Source organism: Pocillopora verrucosa, chromosome 2, assembly GCF_036669915.1.
Source record: "Pocillopora verrucosa isolate sample1 chromosome 2, ASM3666991v2, whole genome shotgun sequence".
NCBI lineage: Eukaryota > Metazoa > Cnidaria > Anthozoa > Scleractinia > Pocilloporidae > Pocillopora > Pocillopora verrucosa.
The window spans coordinates 16,227,598-16,243,748 of record NC_089313.1 but is presented as its reverse complement, the minus strand read 5'-3'; the positions used below and the strand labels follow the sequence as shown (position 1 = coordinate 16,243,748).

At 39.6% G+C, this 16,151-nt stretch overlaps 1 protein-coding gene and 1 long non-coding RNA gene across 5 annotated transcripts; one reads left to right on the top strand and one right to left on the bottom strand.

Annotated features, from left to right (window-relative positions):
* Positions 1-162: 162 nt before the first annotated feature.
* LOC131795049 (uncharacterized) lies at positions 163-5,859 on the bottom strand. 4 transcript variants are annotated; one of them, XR_010716654.1, is made up of 5 exons: positions 4,312-5,859; positions 3,970-4,082; positions 3,704-3,784; positions 2,978-3,012; positions 163-2,874 (listed from the first exon to the last, which is right to left on the bottom strand). It is a non-coding gene; the product is annotated as an uncharacterized lncRNA (long non-coding RNA). The 4 variants fall into 4 exon arrangements; XR_010716655.1 differs by lacking the exon at positions 3,970-4,082 and having other exon boundaries at positions 165-2,874; positions 4,312-5,401; positions 5,707-5,859; XR_010716653.1 differs by having other exon boundaries at positions 3,970-5,859.
* A 114-nt stretch (positions 5,860-5,973) lies between these two features.
* On the top strand, positions 5,974-15,747 carry LOC131780128 (uncharacterized). The gene is made up of 3 exons (XM_066162708.1): positions 5,974-6,077; positions 8,928-11,191; positions 12,578-15,747. Exons 2-3 carry the CDS (start codon positions 8,969-8,971, stop codon positions 15,026-15,028), a joined length of 4,674 nt encoding a protein of 1,557 aa, XP_066018805.1. The 5' UTR covers positions 5,974-6,077; positions 8,928-8,968; the 3' UTR covers positions 15,029-15,747.
* The last annotated feature ends 404 nt before the right edge of the window (positions 15,748-16,151 follow it).

The following is a 16,151-nucleotide window of genomic DNA, read 5'->3' as shown; positions in this document are numbered from 1 at the left end:
TTCGTCGTTCCCAGGGTCTGCTCACCAGCTTATTAAAATCCCTTAAGGGTGGGGTGAGGTGAAAGCCATCGCTTTTGTTCTTGTTAAGCGATCCATGTCTCTTTCTTCAAATGAACATCCCAGTGGTGAGAAGTCTCCTAAAAATGTAACACATTTGCAGAAAAGCTTGTAAAGCACAGGTGAGGGCTTAGAAACTAGGTTAATTAATACCATCAAAACAAACTATAGTAAATTCAGCATTCGCTTTGCAGCTGTAAAAGTTTGGAATCACCTTGACAAAAGCATTAAACACCTCCCCCTTAAAACATTTAAAAACAAAGTCAAATTAAACATCTTACAGTCTTACTGTTCATGAGTTTTCAACTGGTCTCTTCTTATTATTTTTCCTTTTTCTATATCTTATTTTTATTTATTTTTCTTTGACCAATAATTTGCTTTGCTCAAGCATTAGTGCTATATTTAAACATTTACTTTGCTAGTTGAATATGGTAAACCTAAACCATCAGGGGTGAGGCAAGGTAGAGGTCTTGTCCTTTACAACACCCTTTCACCATTAATGTAGGGAGCAGGAAACCATCCTCTTTCCAGCATGCAAAATGTTCTTTTAGAGGCATCTAAGTGTTTTTGTTCACGTGGAAGGCAGCTTGTAACAAAAGAAAGTGTCAGTGCAAGGAAAGAGTACAAAAGCCAAAGGATTGACTTTGTACATCAAAATGTTCACCATTTTATTGTTTTCATACACCAATATGGCTGAATCACCTTGACGAAAGCATTAAACACCTCCCCCTTAAAACATTTAAAAACAAAGTCAAATTAAACATCTTACAGTCTTACTGTTCACGAGCTTTCAACTGGTCTCTTCTTATTATTTTTCCTTTTTCTATATCTTATTTTTATTTATTTTTCTTTGACCAATAATTTGCTTTGCTCAAGCATTAGTGCTATATTTAAACATTTACTTTGCTAGTTGAATATGGTAAACCTAAACCATCAGGGGTGAGGCAAGGTAGAGGTCTTGCCCTTTACAACACCCTTTCACCATTAATCTAGGGAGCAGGAAACCATCCTCTTTCCAGCATGCAAAATGTTCTTTTAGAGGTATCAAAGTGTTTTTGCTCACGTGGAAGGCAGCTTGTAACAAAGGAAAGTGTCAATGCAAGGAAAGAGTACAAAAGCTGAAGGATTGACTTTGTACATCAAAATGTTCACCGTTTTATTGTTTTCATACACCAATATGGCTGACTTGACATCATTTGAAACCCTCTTTAAAACTCCAGCTTTAGTATTCAATCAATAGTTAAAATGCATCAATAAAAATTTACTGATGATAAGTTAATGTTCATTTCATTCCCTCATTACCAATTCACTACTATTTATACTGAGCAAATGTTCCACAAGGTTTGGAACTGAATGAAAACAAGAATCAAATTGGGAAAAAGGAACACAAAGTTCATTTTAACTAAGATTTATTTCAAAATGAAATTTTCCTGTTAACTACATGACATACAATTAACAATTTCTTTAAATTGTAACAATCATATCGGGGCGTTTGGACAAGCTGGCTAAAAATGAACAAAAAATTAACACAATTAGGTGAAATAGAACATCAAACGCAAAATTAAAAAAAAAAAAAAACAATTAATTTAAAAACATCCCTTGTTGCAAACAAAACAACATTGATATCAGTGTTCATCCACAGTAAATATTGCCTAAACTCTGTGTTGTAAAAAAACTAGCTAAGATAAATCAACATGATTTTGCTATCTATAAAGAAATAGAACATTAACTTCAAACATGAATGACCTGGTCTGGCCCAAGCAAAAGAATTAAGAGGCTATTTATAAAAGTATATTCACAAATTTATATCAATCATATCCATTAAGAGAATGAGTTTTAACTAGTAGATCTCTTACAATTTTATCAATTAAACTTCCCCATGACTTTATGAGTGGTGCTATATCATTTTCACAGTCATGTAAACATTTTGATATTCCAACTGATGCTTGTACTTGTAATACTCTAGTTGTTAAAAGTTTCTTGAAATAATAAATAACTTAACTTTCAAAGTGAAAAACTCTTTCAAGGAGACAGCCTTACTTGTGGACAAACTTTCCTTAAAAGTACATCAGAGTTCAACTAACTGAACTTTCTGATTGTTGCAACAACAACCATTGAAACAAGTAAATTCAACTTCATTGTAAAAACTGTATCTAAATTTTACCATAGATTCAAATAATTTTTAGCAAGTATCATTTTAGCACTGTCTCCTAAGTAGAGTGACCCACTCTCTTGATTTATGTAACATGTAAAAATAATCCCAAGGAGGTAAACAATCTTTCAGTTATTTGAATTTTTCTGATGTTAGTTCATTTAAAGGTCATTCCCCACTTTCCATTATGTTTCTATGATCATTTTCTGGGGTCATTGTCCACTTCTACTCCAAGGACTACAGAGGCACTTGAGGAGTTGAGTGTTTTGCCCAAAAACTCAACCTAATGAGTGGCCCTGTGCTCTTGTTCTGACCTCTCCATCTTGTATTTAAGTGCACCAACAAATAGGCCATATTCCTTATAAAGAGAAGTGTTGGCCTATCTTACAGTTAGTATCCTTGATTCCAGTGTGAGAGGGCAAAGGTCAAGACGCAGCTAGGGTATTGTGTTGTGCTTACTCCCCCCATGCCTCTCTCCACCAAGGAGTCTAAACAGGTACAGCTGAACAGTCAGAGAAGCCTCAAATGCAGGGAGGAAGAGGGGGAGGATGGTATTTTCAATGGACTAGCACCCCATCCAGGGGAGTCTGTAGCAGTATTCCCAGTGGTTCCATGCAAGGTAGAATGAATAAACTCTGGTTCTTTGTCAGCTATCTGGCTCTATGCTGATAATTTATAACAAGAGAAAGGAATATCGTTTTTTTGCTTTCAGTTATTTTAGTGTGGAGATGTTCATGAAAAGAAAGTAGGGACACTTCTTACACTCACCTTGGAGTCCTTCCTTTACTTCACATTTCCATTGGCTATAAATATGAAAAAGGAAGAACTGACAAATGATTACACCTAGGTACTTGATTAATTTAACCTATCTATGTTTGTGGTACAACAGGATAACAATCTTTAAATCAGTAAAACAAAAACAGGAATATAAAACTTTTAAAAAAATATAGGCTTTGCATGAACATTTTCAACAACTAAATACATAACTATAGAAGATCTGTAACTAGAATTCATGATAAATTGAAACAACATAAATATATTTTTCTCCAATTTAGGAAAGACTTGCACTTGGAGAACACATGGGATAGAGAAGACAACCTTGGGGATGAACTTGGAATATATCAGCACCATAGTAATAGGCAATACTTAAATACTGAAGTGGGGAGCCTACCTTTGGGTAGCACCCAAATTCAAATTACATTTTGTCATCCTTTCCACAAACTGTTTTGAATAACAGAACCGAACAGAGGAGAGAATGTCACAGAGAGCATGAACAAAAGAAATCATCCAAATTTGGTAAATCCTCTCTTTACATATTAAGTAGCTGAATTTTTAACAGCAGTGACCTTGATGATCCTCATTTTGTAAGAGAAAGAAAAAGATCTGGTTTTCTCGGAAACTAAAGCACAAAAACGGTGTATACAGTCGAGTGTAAGTCAAATATTTCAATTCTCAAAACAAGTTAATCAGTAATTAATTAGCAAGTTCTCATACCATATTGCAAGCACAAGGTTTCTGGACTGGTGAAATTAAACCCAGTCTATTTCTTTGGCAAACGGCGACTGCATCTGTCGACTGAAAGAGAAGAAGGTAAAAAAAATTGAAACCTGAAATAACAGATATATTCGTATCAGTCAGCATTCATGTGATTAAAAAATCGGAGGAGAAGCTCATTATAAGCAAAGACATAATATAAGTAACTCAAAGTTGCAGGGTCAGCTTAAGTTACTGACAATAATCTGGGTACTGTGTACCCTAACCTTGGTGACTGTGGCCATTTGTCCAGAAAAGCGCGGACTTGAGCATGTGGATGCAGCAACTAATTTCAATAATCTGAGTTCTGTCTATCATTCCCTTGGCGACCTTCAGCGTGCTAGAGAATGTTAAAACGGTGCATTGGCGAGTCGTCTGAAAAAAGCTCGGACCTGGTCATGTTGATGTGGCAACAACCTACAATGATTTAGGTCTTGTATATCGCGACCTAGGTGATTTGCAGGAAGCGGTGGAGCCGTCATGATCGTGCTATCACCATTCTAACGGAACAACTCGGACAGGAGAATGTTTAATTGACAACTACCTATCATAACCTGGGTTGTACTCACCAAGCGATCGGTGACCTTGAACAAGCAAAGAGTGCAATGAACAGGCACTCGACATTCGTCTCAAAAGAGAGAGTCCTCCGCAAGTTGATGTCGCAACTATCGACAAACCGGGTGATTTTCGTCATGACATGGGTGGACTACAACAAGCACAGGACTGTTACGATAAGGCTTTGCACATTCTTTCACTCGTGTCTTTTCACCTCTTCGCTTTTGTCTCGCACTGACTCTAGTTGTTTCAACGTTTTTTCTCGAAGAATGTTCGACATCGTCACGTAACAGAACTTTGCGTGTCCACAGGAAATCGCGTGAGCCTTTAAATTCTTTTTTTGATGTCACGCATACTTGGATCACGCATACTTTGTTTTAAATGTTGTGATTCACTTTGAAAACGAGCTTTCACAAGCTTTTAACAAGTTTTAAATATAAACAATTCAACGCACATTTAGAATAGGCTTTCAATGAATGAGTTGCCAGTAATCGGATCCTTGCGTTTGCCCAAAAATTTCTTGGATCGAAACGGGGCAAACATTGCAAGCTGCGAAAGGTTGTTCGACGTCTAAAAAAACCGATTTTAGAGAGAGATCAATGCTTTTTCGCTGCGGTTCTACCATAAATGGATAAAGATAATGTTAATTCGAGGGAATTGTAAGTTTTTGTTTCTATTTCCATGGAATATGTTACACGAAATATACCGATATGTTACACGAAATATACACGAAATATACCGATGAACGTCTCTTGCCTTAGGTTTATTTTGAAATCGTCATCGTGTAATGGTCGCGACATTTCACAAAATTAGCCATAAATCGTTAGGAAATGACTCATTCATGTCTTTTCAGTTGTAATATGTATGTACAGCCTATTTTCATACTTTCATAATACAAATTACTACATCTGAAAATATACCTCCTAAAAGGAGAAAAGTCGTTATCAACGGCGATGGAAATTGTATTACCGAGCTGTTGCTCTTCGGAAAGATGAAATGAGCGGTGAAAACCATGAGGAAATCCCTAGGTCAAGTGATGCTTTGTTTGAGAATAATCCAAAGGTTTTTGAGCTGCCACTTTTCTCATCGACCTCTTTGGAGGATCTTGTGAGAAAAAGCAAGATCATGGGATGGTTAGTCACATATTACGCCGTTATATATATTCCCAAATGCTCAAGCACACCATTTCAACCTCCTGCTGTCTCGAGGTAGCTGTTGTGGCGCTCTTTTTATTACCAAGCCAAGAAAAAAGCTTGAAGTAGACCTAACACACGTTAGAAAGGCTGAAAGGTTTATTGATTTATTTCTTGGCAATTTATAACTAATATTTCCAAATATCGAGACAATTTAGCGAAGTCAGGTTCACATTAAACTTTGCGCATAGAGAAATGTTGATCGGTTTTTCTTACCACATATTTCAAGGTTGTCTTGACAAAAAGTTACACTTCCCTTGTACCAACATTCCCAAATCCATTTATGATAAAACAGCGTCGAAAAAGGCAATAATCTTTCTCAAAAATCGTTTTTTGGACATGGAAACAACCTTTCGCCATACATTTCTTTTTAGCGAGTTGCAATGTTTGCCCTGTGGCAATCCCAGAAATCTTTGCGCAAACACAGCTATCTGATTACTGGCAGCTCATTCGTAATCATACGTCATATGACTTGAGCATCTTTCGCTTTCGATTGCAATTGTGGATGACTAGAGAAAGGAACATTTATTCTTTACTGTAGTGAAAGCATTACGACTTTGCTGTACATCTCTGGAATATTTCGACAAGTAAGTAAGATAAACATTATTGATTCACGTTATTTTGCTGAAATAACATTCATATCTCTCTTATTCTATTTACAAAATATGACGCCATCGAAATTGCTGATCCTAGCATTATGCAGGAAGTGTGTCATATGAGCTTCGTAACAGTCCTCGCTCACCGTAGAGTCTGTGGTTTAGTGGTAGAGCATGAGAGCGCGGAATCCGAAGGTCTGAGTCGATCCTTATGGGGACTCAGAATTTTTTCTTTGTCCTACGCTCGTGACAAGACGAAAAACATCTTTCTCTAACATTCACAGTTGTTTACACATCTTTTGCAAGCTTTGCGGAAGTGATGAAGTTACAATACCAAGACTTAAACGTTGCACGATGCTTGGTAATTGATGTTCTGTTACTCAATATTCCTGTAATCTCGGTTTACAGCATGTTTCTGTTATTATTCACTTCCACTAGAAGTCAAACTTAGGCACACGAATGCGCTGTAAATGGTGTTCAATGTTAGTTGTAATCATCAGTGAAAAAGTCTGAGCTAGAGACGAAACGCAACGGAAAAATTATACAAAAAGTTACAACAGCAAGAAGTCTTCCTTTGGGCCGCTCACTGGTGTCGGTTAAGAAAAAAATGAAAGGATAAATCTCTAAACATTTCTCGAATGTGGAAGAAGAGTTCCGAGTGAAGACTTGGAATATTCCCGAACACGAAATTCACCCCAGGGTGAATTCTATTATGTAAATTTGATTAACTTGTCTATTTCTTTACCAAATATTCCGGTTGAGTCTATGTTTTTGGTTATTGTTCTCATTACGCCTTTATCCTCCTCAAAGCGACGTAAAACCCTCCATATTCCATTAAAAAAATAACAAAATTAACAATATATATTTCTTATCTACTTATCTACTGACAGTAAACGAGTGTTTATCTTCTGAATTCAACCATGCCCGTGCATTTTCACTCGTTAAACCCGTACCGTAAATTATCAGTTAAATGCACTTAACTACCCCGACACTTTTTGTGCTTGTCGCAACCACTATTAGAACGTACATGTAACGGCAGAGGCTAGCAAAAACTTCTCCCCTTTAAACTTTGTGCCGGAACTGATACTCGCAAAGCTAGATGATAACAGTATGATGTTAAAACTAGATAGTCTCTTTATGGAAATTCAAAGGATTTTAACACATTGTATGCGGGACTTCAATGGATTTTTTAGCTTACTTAAAATCAGAAATACGTATTTGCGCTTATCTATCCCAACACCGCTCTCACTATGGCATAGTAACCGCGCAGCAACTGGGTATGACTGTTTAGCGCAAACCCAATTTCTCCGGTGTCGGGTACCGGGTAGCCCTTCCCGAATATGCATTTTGATCGGCCTTAAAATTAGCCCGTCCTTTGATATGATGTGCACTCTGCCCTGCAGCCCTTTCCTTTAGAATGGGCTTATTTCAAACTCACTCTTGTACAGTCTCGCCACTTATAATTGCATATCAGCCCATCAATTGTTAAGTTTTCTTTTGCTTTGCCTCTGATTGTTTTTTTGCAGAAGAACCCATACAACTCCTAATGAGAAGTTAAAGAAACGAACGTCTTATTCAGAGTGATAATTTTTTTAGGTTCAAGGTGAGCAAAGGGGAGGGGTGGGTGAGGCAGTTCTTAAGAGTATCTGATCTCCCCATAATCACGAAAAACAACCTTTCATACCTCAAGTACGAGTGAGGCAAAAACGTTGGCCTAAATTCTGCAAAATCAAGCAATGAGCCTTCGTCAAATGTGCATATATATGTGGTAACTCCGAGTTATACCGTATAACGAGTCAAGTGCAAGCCCAAGCCAAGTTTGAGTCGACTTAATTTTCTCCCTTTTTATAAAATCGTATCGATAGAAAGCACACTCTTATTGAAGCTTTTAAAAAAGAAGAGCTAAACAAAACAAACAAAAATTAAAGCTGTGCATTTAGTAGGTTGTTTACTCGGGTCAAATTTGTCTGAATTCCCGCATCATCAATTGTTATTTCAGCGGTTTGACCATGTTACAAAATTGTCGCGAAGGTTACAAAATATATCAAAGGCTGTTACTGTCTGATAAGACATGTTAGAACCCTAGTGACAACCACATTTGATACTCACTACGAAAAAAATGGACTCGTGTTATTTTCAACGTCTTTTTTCGCAGAATATATCATGCCTTGTATATTCCGCACATTAAGTTATATGTGTTCTCGATAATTTCGACCTGGGAGGGAGAGAATTTGTAATGCTGTTTTTTAATGGGATCCCTATGGATGAAACAAAATAGCGGTCGAGTGCGAGAAATGTTGAGATTCGTTTTCGTACTCCGAGTCAGTTTAGTCAGTTTAGACAGTTAAGACAGTGTCGTTGAATTGTCGTTATGCCTGAGGTGTATGTAGTTAAAATAGATGGAATCAGTAAGAACAACTCGTAGATGCCAAGGAATTTTTACTTCTTTGATTGCAGCTATGAACCAGTGAAAGATTAACCCTTGCAAACGGCTGTCAAAAAATTACAAGTTTTAAGCTTAAAACTAGGTGTTCTTGTATCCCTGATGCCTCATTTCGACATAGAAGAAAGAAACCTAAAATCAAAAGAAGAAAAGAATCAATTTGATTCGAACTTGACTGGTGATATGGTGTAACTTGGTAACTCCTATTGTTCGGACTTAAGTCACGTACTAAGAGTGAGCATCACTGCTGTAAATTTAACTGTAACACTGACTCTCATACTATAAAAGGCGAGAGTACTCAACTTATTTAGCACAGTCTAAGACAAAATAACTAAAAGGGCTTCTGAGCAATTTTTCTGCTCAGAAATTTTTAAAAATTTCGTTTTCTTTTTTCAAAGGACAGTCACCGAACTTAACTGAGAAATCGTTCGAAGTGAATATGGCCTCTTCGGTAAAATACAGTGAAGAGCAACTAAACTACTTCAGGATTTGTTACGTTACCACTGACATTTTGACCGAGGGACTGCGAGAAATCTTCAAACAAGAATGGGATACTCGCTACAAGGCCACGTTAAGAGAATGGAAAGATGATCCCAAAAATGGATTGGACTTCTGGAATGGCGAATCGTTACGGAACCAAAAGAAGCATGCACGTTTATTAACAACCATGACTAAAGGCAATAGAGCTGAGTGGGATTGTACCATGCTGTTTTATGCCATTCTTTTCTCCGATTGTATCCATAGTCTCAGTACAGTAGTTAAGTCAAATGTGAATAACCTTAGGCTGTTTCGGAATGAAGAATTCGCACATATCGCACGAGGTCACCTCTCAGACGTAGAGTTTCAAAATGCCATTAGCAAAGTGGAAAATGCATTTTTAGCGCTCGGTCTTTCCACTGTGGAAATTCAAGACGTAAAAACTCAAACATGTTTTCCCACAGAGCAGCTGAGACATGTTTTGAAGAAGGTGGACGACCTCAAGAATGAAGTTCAGGAGAATAAGAGAGAAATTCGGGAGAAAGACAAAAATCTTAAAGAAAAAGAAAAAGTGATTCAGGAAAAAGAAAAGAAAGTACATGAGATAGTACAGGAACTTCGGGAAAAAGAGAAAGAAAGAAAGACCCTTGAAGAACAGTTAAACAGCGATGCTTCTTCATTTTGCATTCTTCCCCCTAAGCCTTCTCATAAAGTCGCACCTCGACATTCTCATGTATCTGAGATTATACTAAAGCTAAAAGAGCTAAAAAGGTCCACGGAATTAAGTTACTTGTTCATATCTGGAAATCCTGGAAGTGGTAAGTCGCAGATGGCCTCACTCGTAGCCAAGCGTTTCCTTGACGAGGTCAAGGAAAGTACATCTACTGCATCGTTCGTAATGACACTGGATGCTGAAAACTCTAAAACACTTTTGGAATCGTATGCCACTTTCGCTCGACATCTGAAGTGCCCAGAATACGCTGTTACCAACACCTTTAACGCCAAAGATTTGAGTACAGATGAGAAGATCAGAGGTTTGAAGACATTGATCAGCACGAAAATCGAGCTGTACTCATCTTGGCTACTGATAGTTGATAACGTCACCAACTTGTCTCATCTGGATGGTAATTTACCTGATCCAGGAAATGGGCAGTGGGCGAAGGGCCAGTTGCTGATAACAACACAGGACACCGCGTCTATCCCCTCGTCAGGCTCATTCATTCAACATATCCCTGTCAGCAAAGGTATGGAGCCTCATGAAGCCGGCTCTCTATTAGAAATACTTTCTGGTTTTACTGACCCCATAATGGAAAAAGAAGTTGCTCGGGTATTAGACTACCAACCACTTGCCCTGGCAAGCGCTGCCACCTATGTGAGAGAAGTAAGAAACAACAAATTAACTCCGGATTTTGGCTGGGGTGACTTTCTAAAGAAATTGGACCAAGGTAAGAGAAGTACAACAGAAGCCATGCTCGCTGGAAGTAACCCAAGTTACAAAAACTCCATGACTGTAGCTACAACACTTGCTGTAAAGAAGGCGATCGCAACGGATAAAGTTTTCGAGCACACTTTTCATTTGCTTTCTGTCTGTGCACCACACCCTTTGAGTCTAGACATTGTTGTAAATTATCTTAAGAAAGTGAAAGAAGAGCGTAGAGATCCTGAGATACTTGCTACGAGAATTTGCAAATGTTCTTTGCTGTTATTTGAAGAAGATGACAGTGGCGTCTACATTCGAGTGCATCAGATTGTTCATGACGTCATCAATACTGTTATGAAAACCTTGGCCAAAAACAAAGAGCTTGAAGCCATTGATGGGGCCATTCTGTCGTTCTGCCAAGTTATAGGTCATATCCTGGTTGAGGATGACTCGCATACTCTTATCAGAAGCAAGAAGATTGTTCCTCACTTAGTCACATTGAGTGAGATAATCGATGCTCTATTTTCTGAAGAGGGTATATCCGACGCTATCAAAGCCGGATCATACACTCCCTATGACTACCGAAACTATTTCGAAACCCTTGGTAAAACCTGCAAGAAACACTGTGAATTCAGATCAGCATTAATGTACTTCAACACAATGTTGCGATTAACTCAGTGTGACGAGGTGTTTGGTGACAAAGACGTTATAAACGCATACGGTTTCATAGGTACTGTGCACCATTCCCTTGGTGACTTGCAGCAGGCAAAAGAATATCATAATCGTGCACTGACCATTGGTCTGAAAACGTTCGGACCTGAACATGTCGACATGGCAGAAAGTTACAATAATCTGGGTTCTGTGCATCATGATCTTGGTGACCAGCAGCAGGCAAAGGAATGTCATAATTGTGCACTGACCATTCGTCTGAAAAAGCTCGAACCTGAGCATCTCGACGTGGCAATTAGTTACAAAGATCTGGGTTATGTGCATCTTTACCTCGGTGACCTGCAGCAGGCAAAGGAATGTGAAAATTGTGCACTCACCATTCGTCTAAAAAAACTCGAACCTGAACATGTCGATGTAGCGGAAAGTTACAATGATCTGGGTATTGTACACCATCGTCTTGGTGACCTGCAGCGGGCAAAAGAATGTCTTGATCGTGCGCTGACCATTTATTTGAAAAAGCTCGGACCTGAACATGTCGATGTGGCAGTTTGTTACAATAATCTTGGTACTTTGCATCATGATCTTGGTGACCTGCAACAGGCAAAAGAATGTCATGATCGTGCACTGGCCATTCGTCTGAAAAGGCTCGGACCTGAACATGTCGATGTGGCAAGCAATTACAATAATCTTGGTTCTGTGTACCATGTCCTTGGTGACTTGCAACAGGCAAAAGAATGTCATGATCGTGCACTGGCCATTCGTCTGAAAAAGCTCGAACCTGAACATGTCCATGTGGCAGGCAGCTACAATAATCTTGGTACTTTGCATCATGATTTTGGTGACCAGCAACAGGCAAAAGAATGTCATTATCATGCACTGGCCATTCGACTGAAAAGGCTTGGACCTGAACATGTCCATGTGGCAAGCAGTTACAATAATCTTGGTTTTGTGTACCATGTCCTTGGTGACTTGCAACAGGCAAAAGAATGTCATGATCGTGCACTGGCCATTCGTCTGAAAAGGCTCGGACCTGAACATGTCGATGTGGCAAGCAGTTACAATAATCTTGGTTCTGTGTACCATGTCCTTGGTGACTTGCAACAGGCAAAAGAATGTCATGATCGTGCACTGGCCATTCGTCTGAAAAGGCTCGGACCTGAACATGTCGATGTGGCAAGCAGTTACAATAATCTTGGTTTTGTGTACCATGTCCTTGGTGACTTGCAACAGGCAAAAGAATGTCATGATCGTGCACTGGCCATTCGTCTGAAAAGGCTCGAACCTGAAGATGTCCATGTGGCAAGCAGCTACAATAATCTTGGTACTTTGCATCATGATCTTGGTGACCAGCAACAGGCAAAAGAATGTCATTATCATGCACTGGCCATTCGACTGAAAAGGCTCGGACCTGAACATGTCCATGTGGCAAACAGTTACAATAATCTTGGTTCTGTGTACCATGTCCTTGGTGACTTGCAACAGGCAAAAGAATGTCATGATCGTGCACTGGCCATTCGTCTGCAAAAGCTCGGACCTGAACATGTTCATGTGGCAAGCAGCTACAATAATCTTGGTACTTTGCATCATGATCTTGGTGACTTGCAACAGGCAAAAGAATGTCATGATCGTGCACTGGCCATTCGTCTGAAAAAGCTCGAACCTGAACATGTCGATGTGGCAAGCAGCTACAATAATCTTAGTACTTTGCATCATGATCTTGGTGACCAGCAACAGGCAAAAGAATGTCATGATCATGCACTGGCCATTCGACTGAAAAGGCTCGGACCTGAACATGTCCATGTGGCAGACAGTTACAATAATCTTGGTTCTGTGTACTATGTCCTTGGTGACTTGCAACAGGCAAAAGAATGTCATGATCGTGCACTGGCCATTCGTCTGAAAAGGCTCGGACCTGAACATGTCGATGTGGCAAGCAGTTACAATAATCTTGGTTCTGTGTACCATGTCCTTGGTGACTTGCAACAGGCAAAAGAATGTCATGATCGTGCACTGGCCATTCGTCTGAAAAAGCTCGAACCTGAACATGTCCATGTGGCAGGCAGCTACAATAATCTTGGTACTTTGCATCATGATCTTGGTGACCAGCAACAGGCAAAAGAATGTCATTATCATGCACTGGCCATTCGATTGAAAAGGCTCGGACCTGAACATGTCGATGTGGCAAGCAGTTACAATAATCTTGGTTCTGTGTACCATGTCCTTGGTGACTTGCAACAGGCAAAAGAATGTCATGATCGTGCACTGGCCATTCGTCTGAAAAGGCTCGAACCTGAAGATGTCCATGTGGCAAGCAGCTACAATAATCTTGGTACTTTGCATCATGATCTTGGTGACCAGCAACAGGCAAAAGAATGTCATTATCATGCACTGGCCATTCGATTGAAAAGGCTCGGACCTGAACATGTCCATGTGGCAAGCAGTTACAATAATCTTGGTTTTGTGTACCATGTCCTTGGTGACTTGCAACAGGCAAAAGAATGTCATGATCGTGCACTGGCCATTCGTCTGAAAAGGCTCGGACCTGAACATGTCGATGTGGCAAGCAGTTACAATAATCTTGGTTCTGTGTACCATGTCCTTGGTGACTTGCAACAGGCAAAAGAATGTCATGATCGTGCACTGGCCATTCGTCTGAAAAGGCTCGAACCTGAAGATGTCCATGTGGCAAGCAGCTACAATAATCTTGGTACTTTGCATCATGATCTTGGTGACCAGCAACAGGCAAAAGAATGTCATTATCATGCACTGGCCATTCGATTGAAAAGGCTCGGACCTGAACATGTTCATGTGGCAGACAGTTACAATAATCTTGGTTTTGTGTACCATGTCCTTGGTGACTTGCAACAGGCAAAAGAATGTCATGATCGTGCACTGGCCATTCGTCTGAAAAGGCTCGGACCTGAACATGTCGATGTGGCAAGCAGTCACAATAATCTTGGTTCTGTGTACCATGTCCTTGGTGACTTGCAACAGGCAAAAGAATGTCATGATCGTGCACTGGCCATTCGTCTGAAAAGGCTCGAACCTGAAGATGTCCATGTGGCAAGCAGCTACAATAATCTTGGTACTTTGCATCATGATCTTGGTGACTTGCAGCTGGCAAAAGAATGTCACGATCGTGCCCTCTCTATTCATCTGAAAAAACTCGGGCCTGAACATGTCGATGTGGCAAGTAGTTACAATAATCTTGGTACTTTGCACCTTAAGCTTGGTGACCTGCAGCAGGCAAAGAAATGTCATGATCGTGCACTGGCCATTCGTCTGAAAAGGCTTGGACCTGAACACCTTCGTGTGGCGAGTAGTTACAATAATTTGGGTGCTGTGTACCATGTCCTTGGTGACTTGCAACAGGCAAAAGAATGTCATGATCGTGCACTGGCCATTCGTCTGAAAAGGCTCGGACCTGAACATGTCCATGTGGCAAGCAGCTACAATAATCTTGGTACTTTGCATCATGATCTTGGTGACTTGCAGCTGGCAAAAGAATGTCACGATCGTGCCCTCTCTATTCATCTGAAAAAACTCGGGCCTGAACATGTCGATGTGGCAAGTAGTTACAATAATCTTGGTACTTTGCACCTTAAGCTTGGTGACCTGCAGCAGGCAAAGAAATGTCATGATCGTGCACTGGCCATTCGTCTGAAAAGGCTCGGACCTGAACACCTTCGTGTGGCGAGTAGTTACAATAATTTGGGTGCTGTGCATTATGAGCTTGGTGACCTGCAGCAGGCAAAAATATGTCATGATCGTGCATTTGCCATTCGTCTGAAAAAGCTTGGACCTAAACATATGGATGTGGCAGAAAGTTACAATAATTTGCGTGCTTTGCACGGTGACCTTGGTGACCTGCAGCAGGCAAAAGAATGTCATAATCGGGAACTGACTAAACGTCTGAAAAAAGCTCGGACCTGAACATACTCATTTAGCAAATAGTTACAATAATCTGGGTCCTATGCATCAACACCTTGGTGACCTGCAGCAGGAAAAAGAATGTCATGATCATGCACTGAACATTCGTATAAAAAAGCTCGGACCTGTACATGTCGATGTGGCGGAAAGTTACAATAATCTGGGCGCTGTGCACCGTGGCCTTGGTGACCTGCAGCAGGCAAAAGAATGTCAAGATCATGCATATAACATTCATCTAAGAAACCTCGGACCTAAATATATTGATGTGAGAGCCATGCAGAATAACTTACTGATAGTTCAACGGGAAAGGGAGATTAGACGGACGTCCACCATATCTCACAGAGTCGGTTGTATGATATTCTGAGTTAACTATGAATTTTGAATATAAACTCAAAAGTGTTGGAAATGATACTTCTAAGTCATAATATCAATTTTTGCAAGAAAACTTGATTTATTGGAGAATTAGATACCCTGGAAAAAGGAGAATTCCTAAGAGGAAGTGCTTCAAACTGTTTTACCTCATCCGTTTCGTCAGATATCTTATATTTCGTTCGGACAGTTTTTAAATTTTGCACACTGAATGAAAATAGAAATAGTCGAAATAGTTTGTAAACCCTTTTGTGTACATCGGTCTTCCTTTAAAACACTTGTCCCCTTCTCAGTTATTTTGTAATATACTAGGGCAAGTGTTGAAGGTTAACTGATCCAAATTTTTCTGAAAGAGGAGAGGGCATTTATCATGAAATTTTCCTTAATCATTTAATAAAAAAGTTTGAAAGTGGTTACAATTACATCGGGAATGCCAACGTGAATTTGGAAAAACAAAAGTAATCATTCGTTGCAAGAGAATATTCTCTTGTTCGATTTTCGAAGACAATCCGGTCTGATTGTCGAAGAAAATCCAGTTTTACTATGCTCCTTTCTGTGATTGGCCAAGAAACTAGCGTCACCTCCTCAACCAATCAGATGGAAAAAAAGTCGAGTTGCTCGTGTTTTCCCGTGACTCAGTCTTCGTGTTTCTTCAAGTCAATTCCCGTTTTTACTGGATACCTGTGGTAGCCCAGTTATAAAATGCCTTTGTTTTTTGTCTTTTTTTGTCCTCTGCCACAAAATGGGAAAATGGCGC

Bases quoted from the DNA above. Each gene is read 5' to 3' on its own strand.
- LOC131780128 (XM_066162708.1), top strand. From the start codon at position 8,969: ATGGCCTCTTCGGTAAAATACAGTGAAGAGCAACTAAACTACTTCAGG. The intron at 11,192-12,577 runs GCAAAAGAATAT...GACTTGCAACAG, and splicing joins CCCTTGGTGACTTGCAGCAG to GCAAAAGAATGTCATGATCG.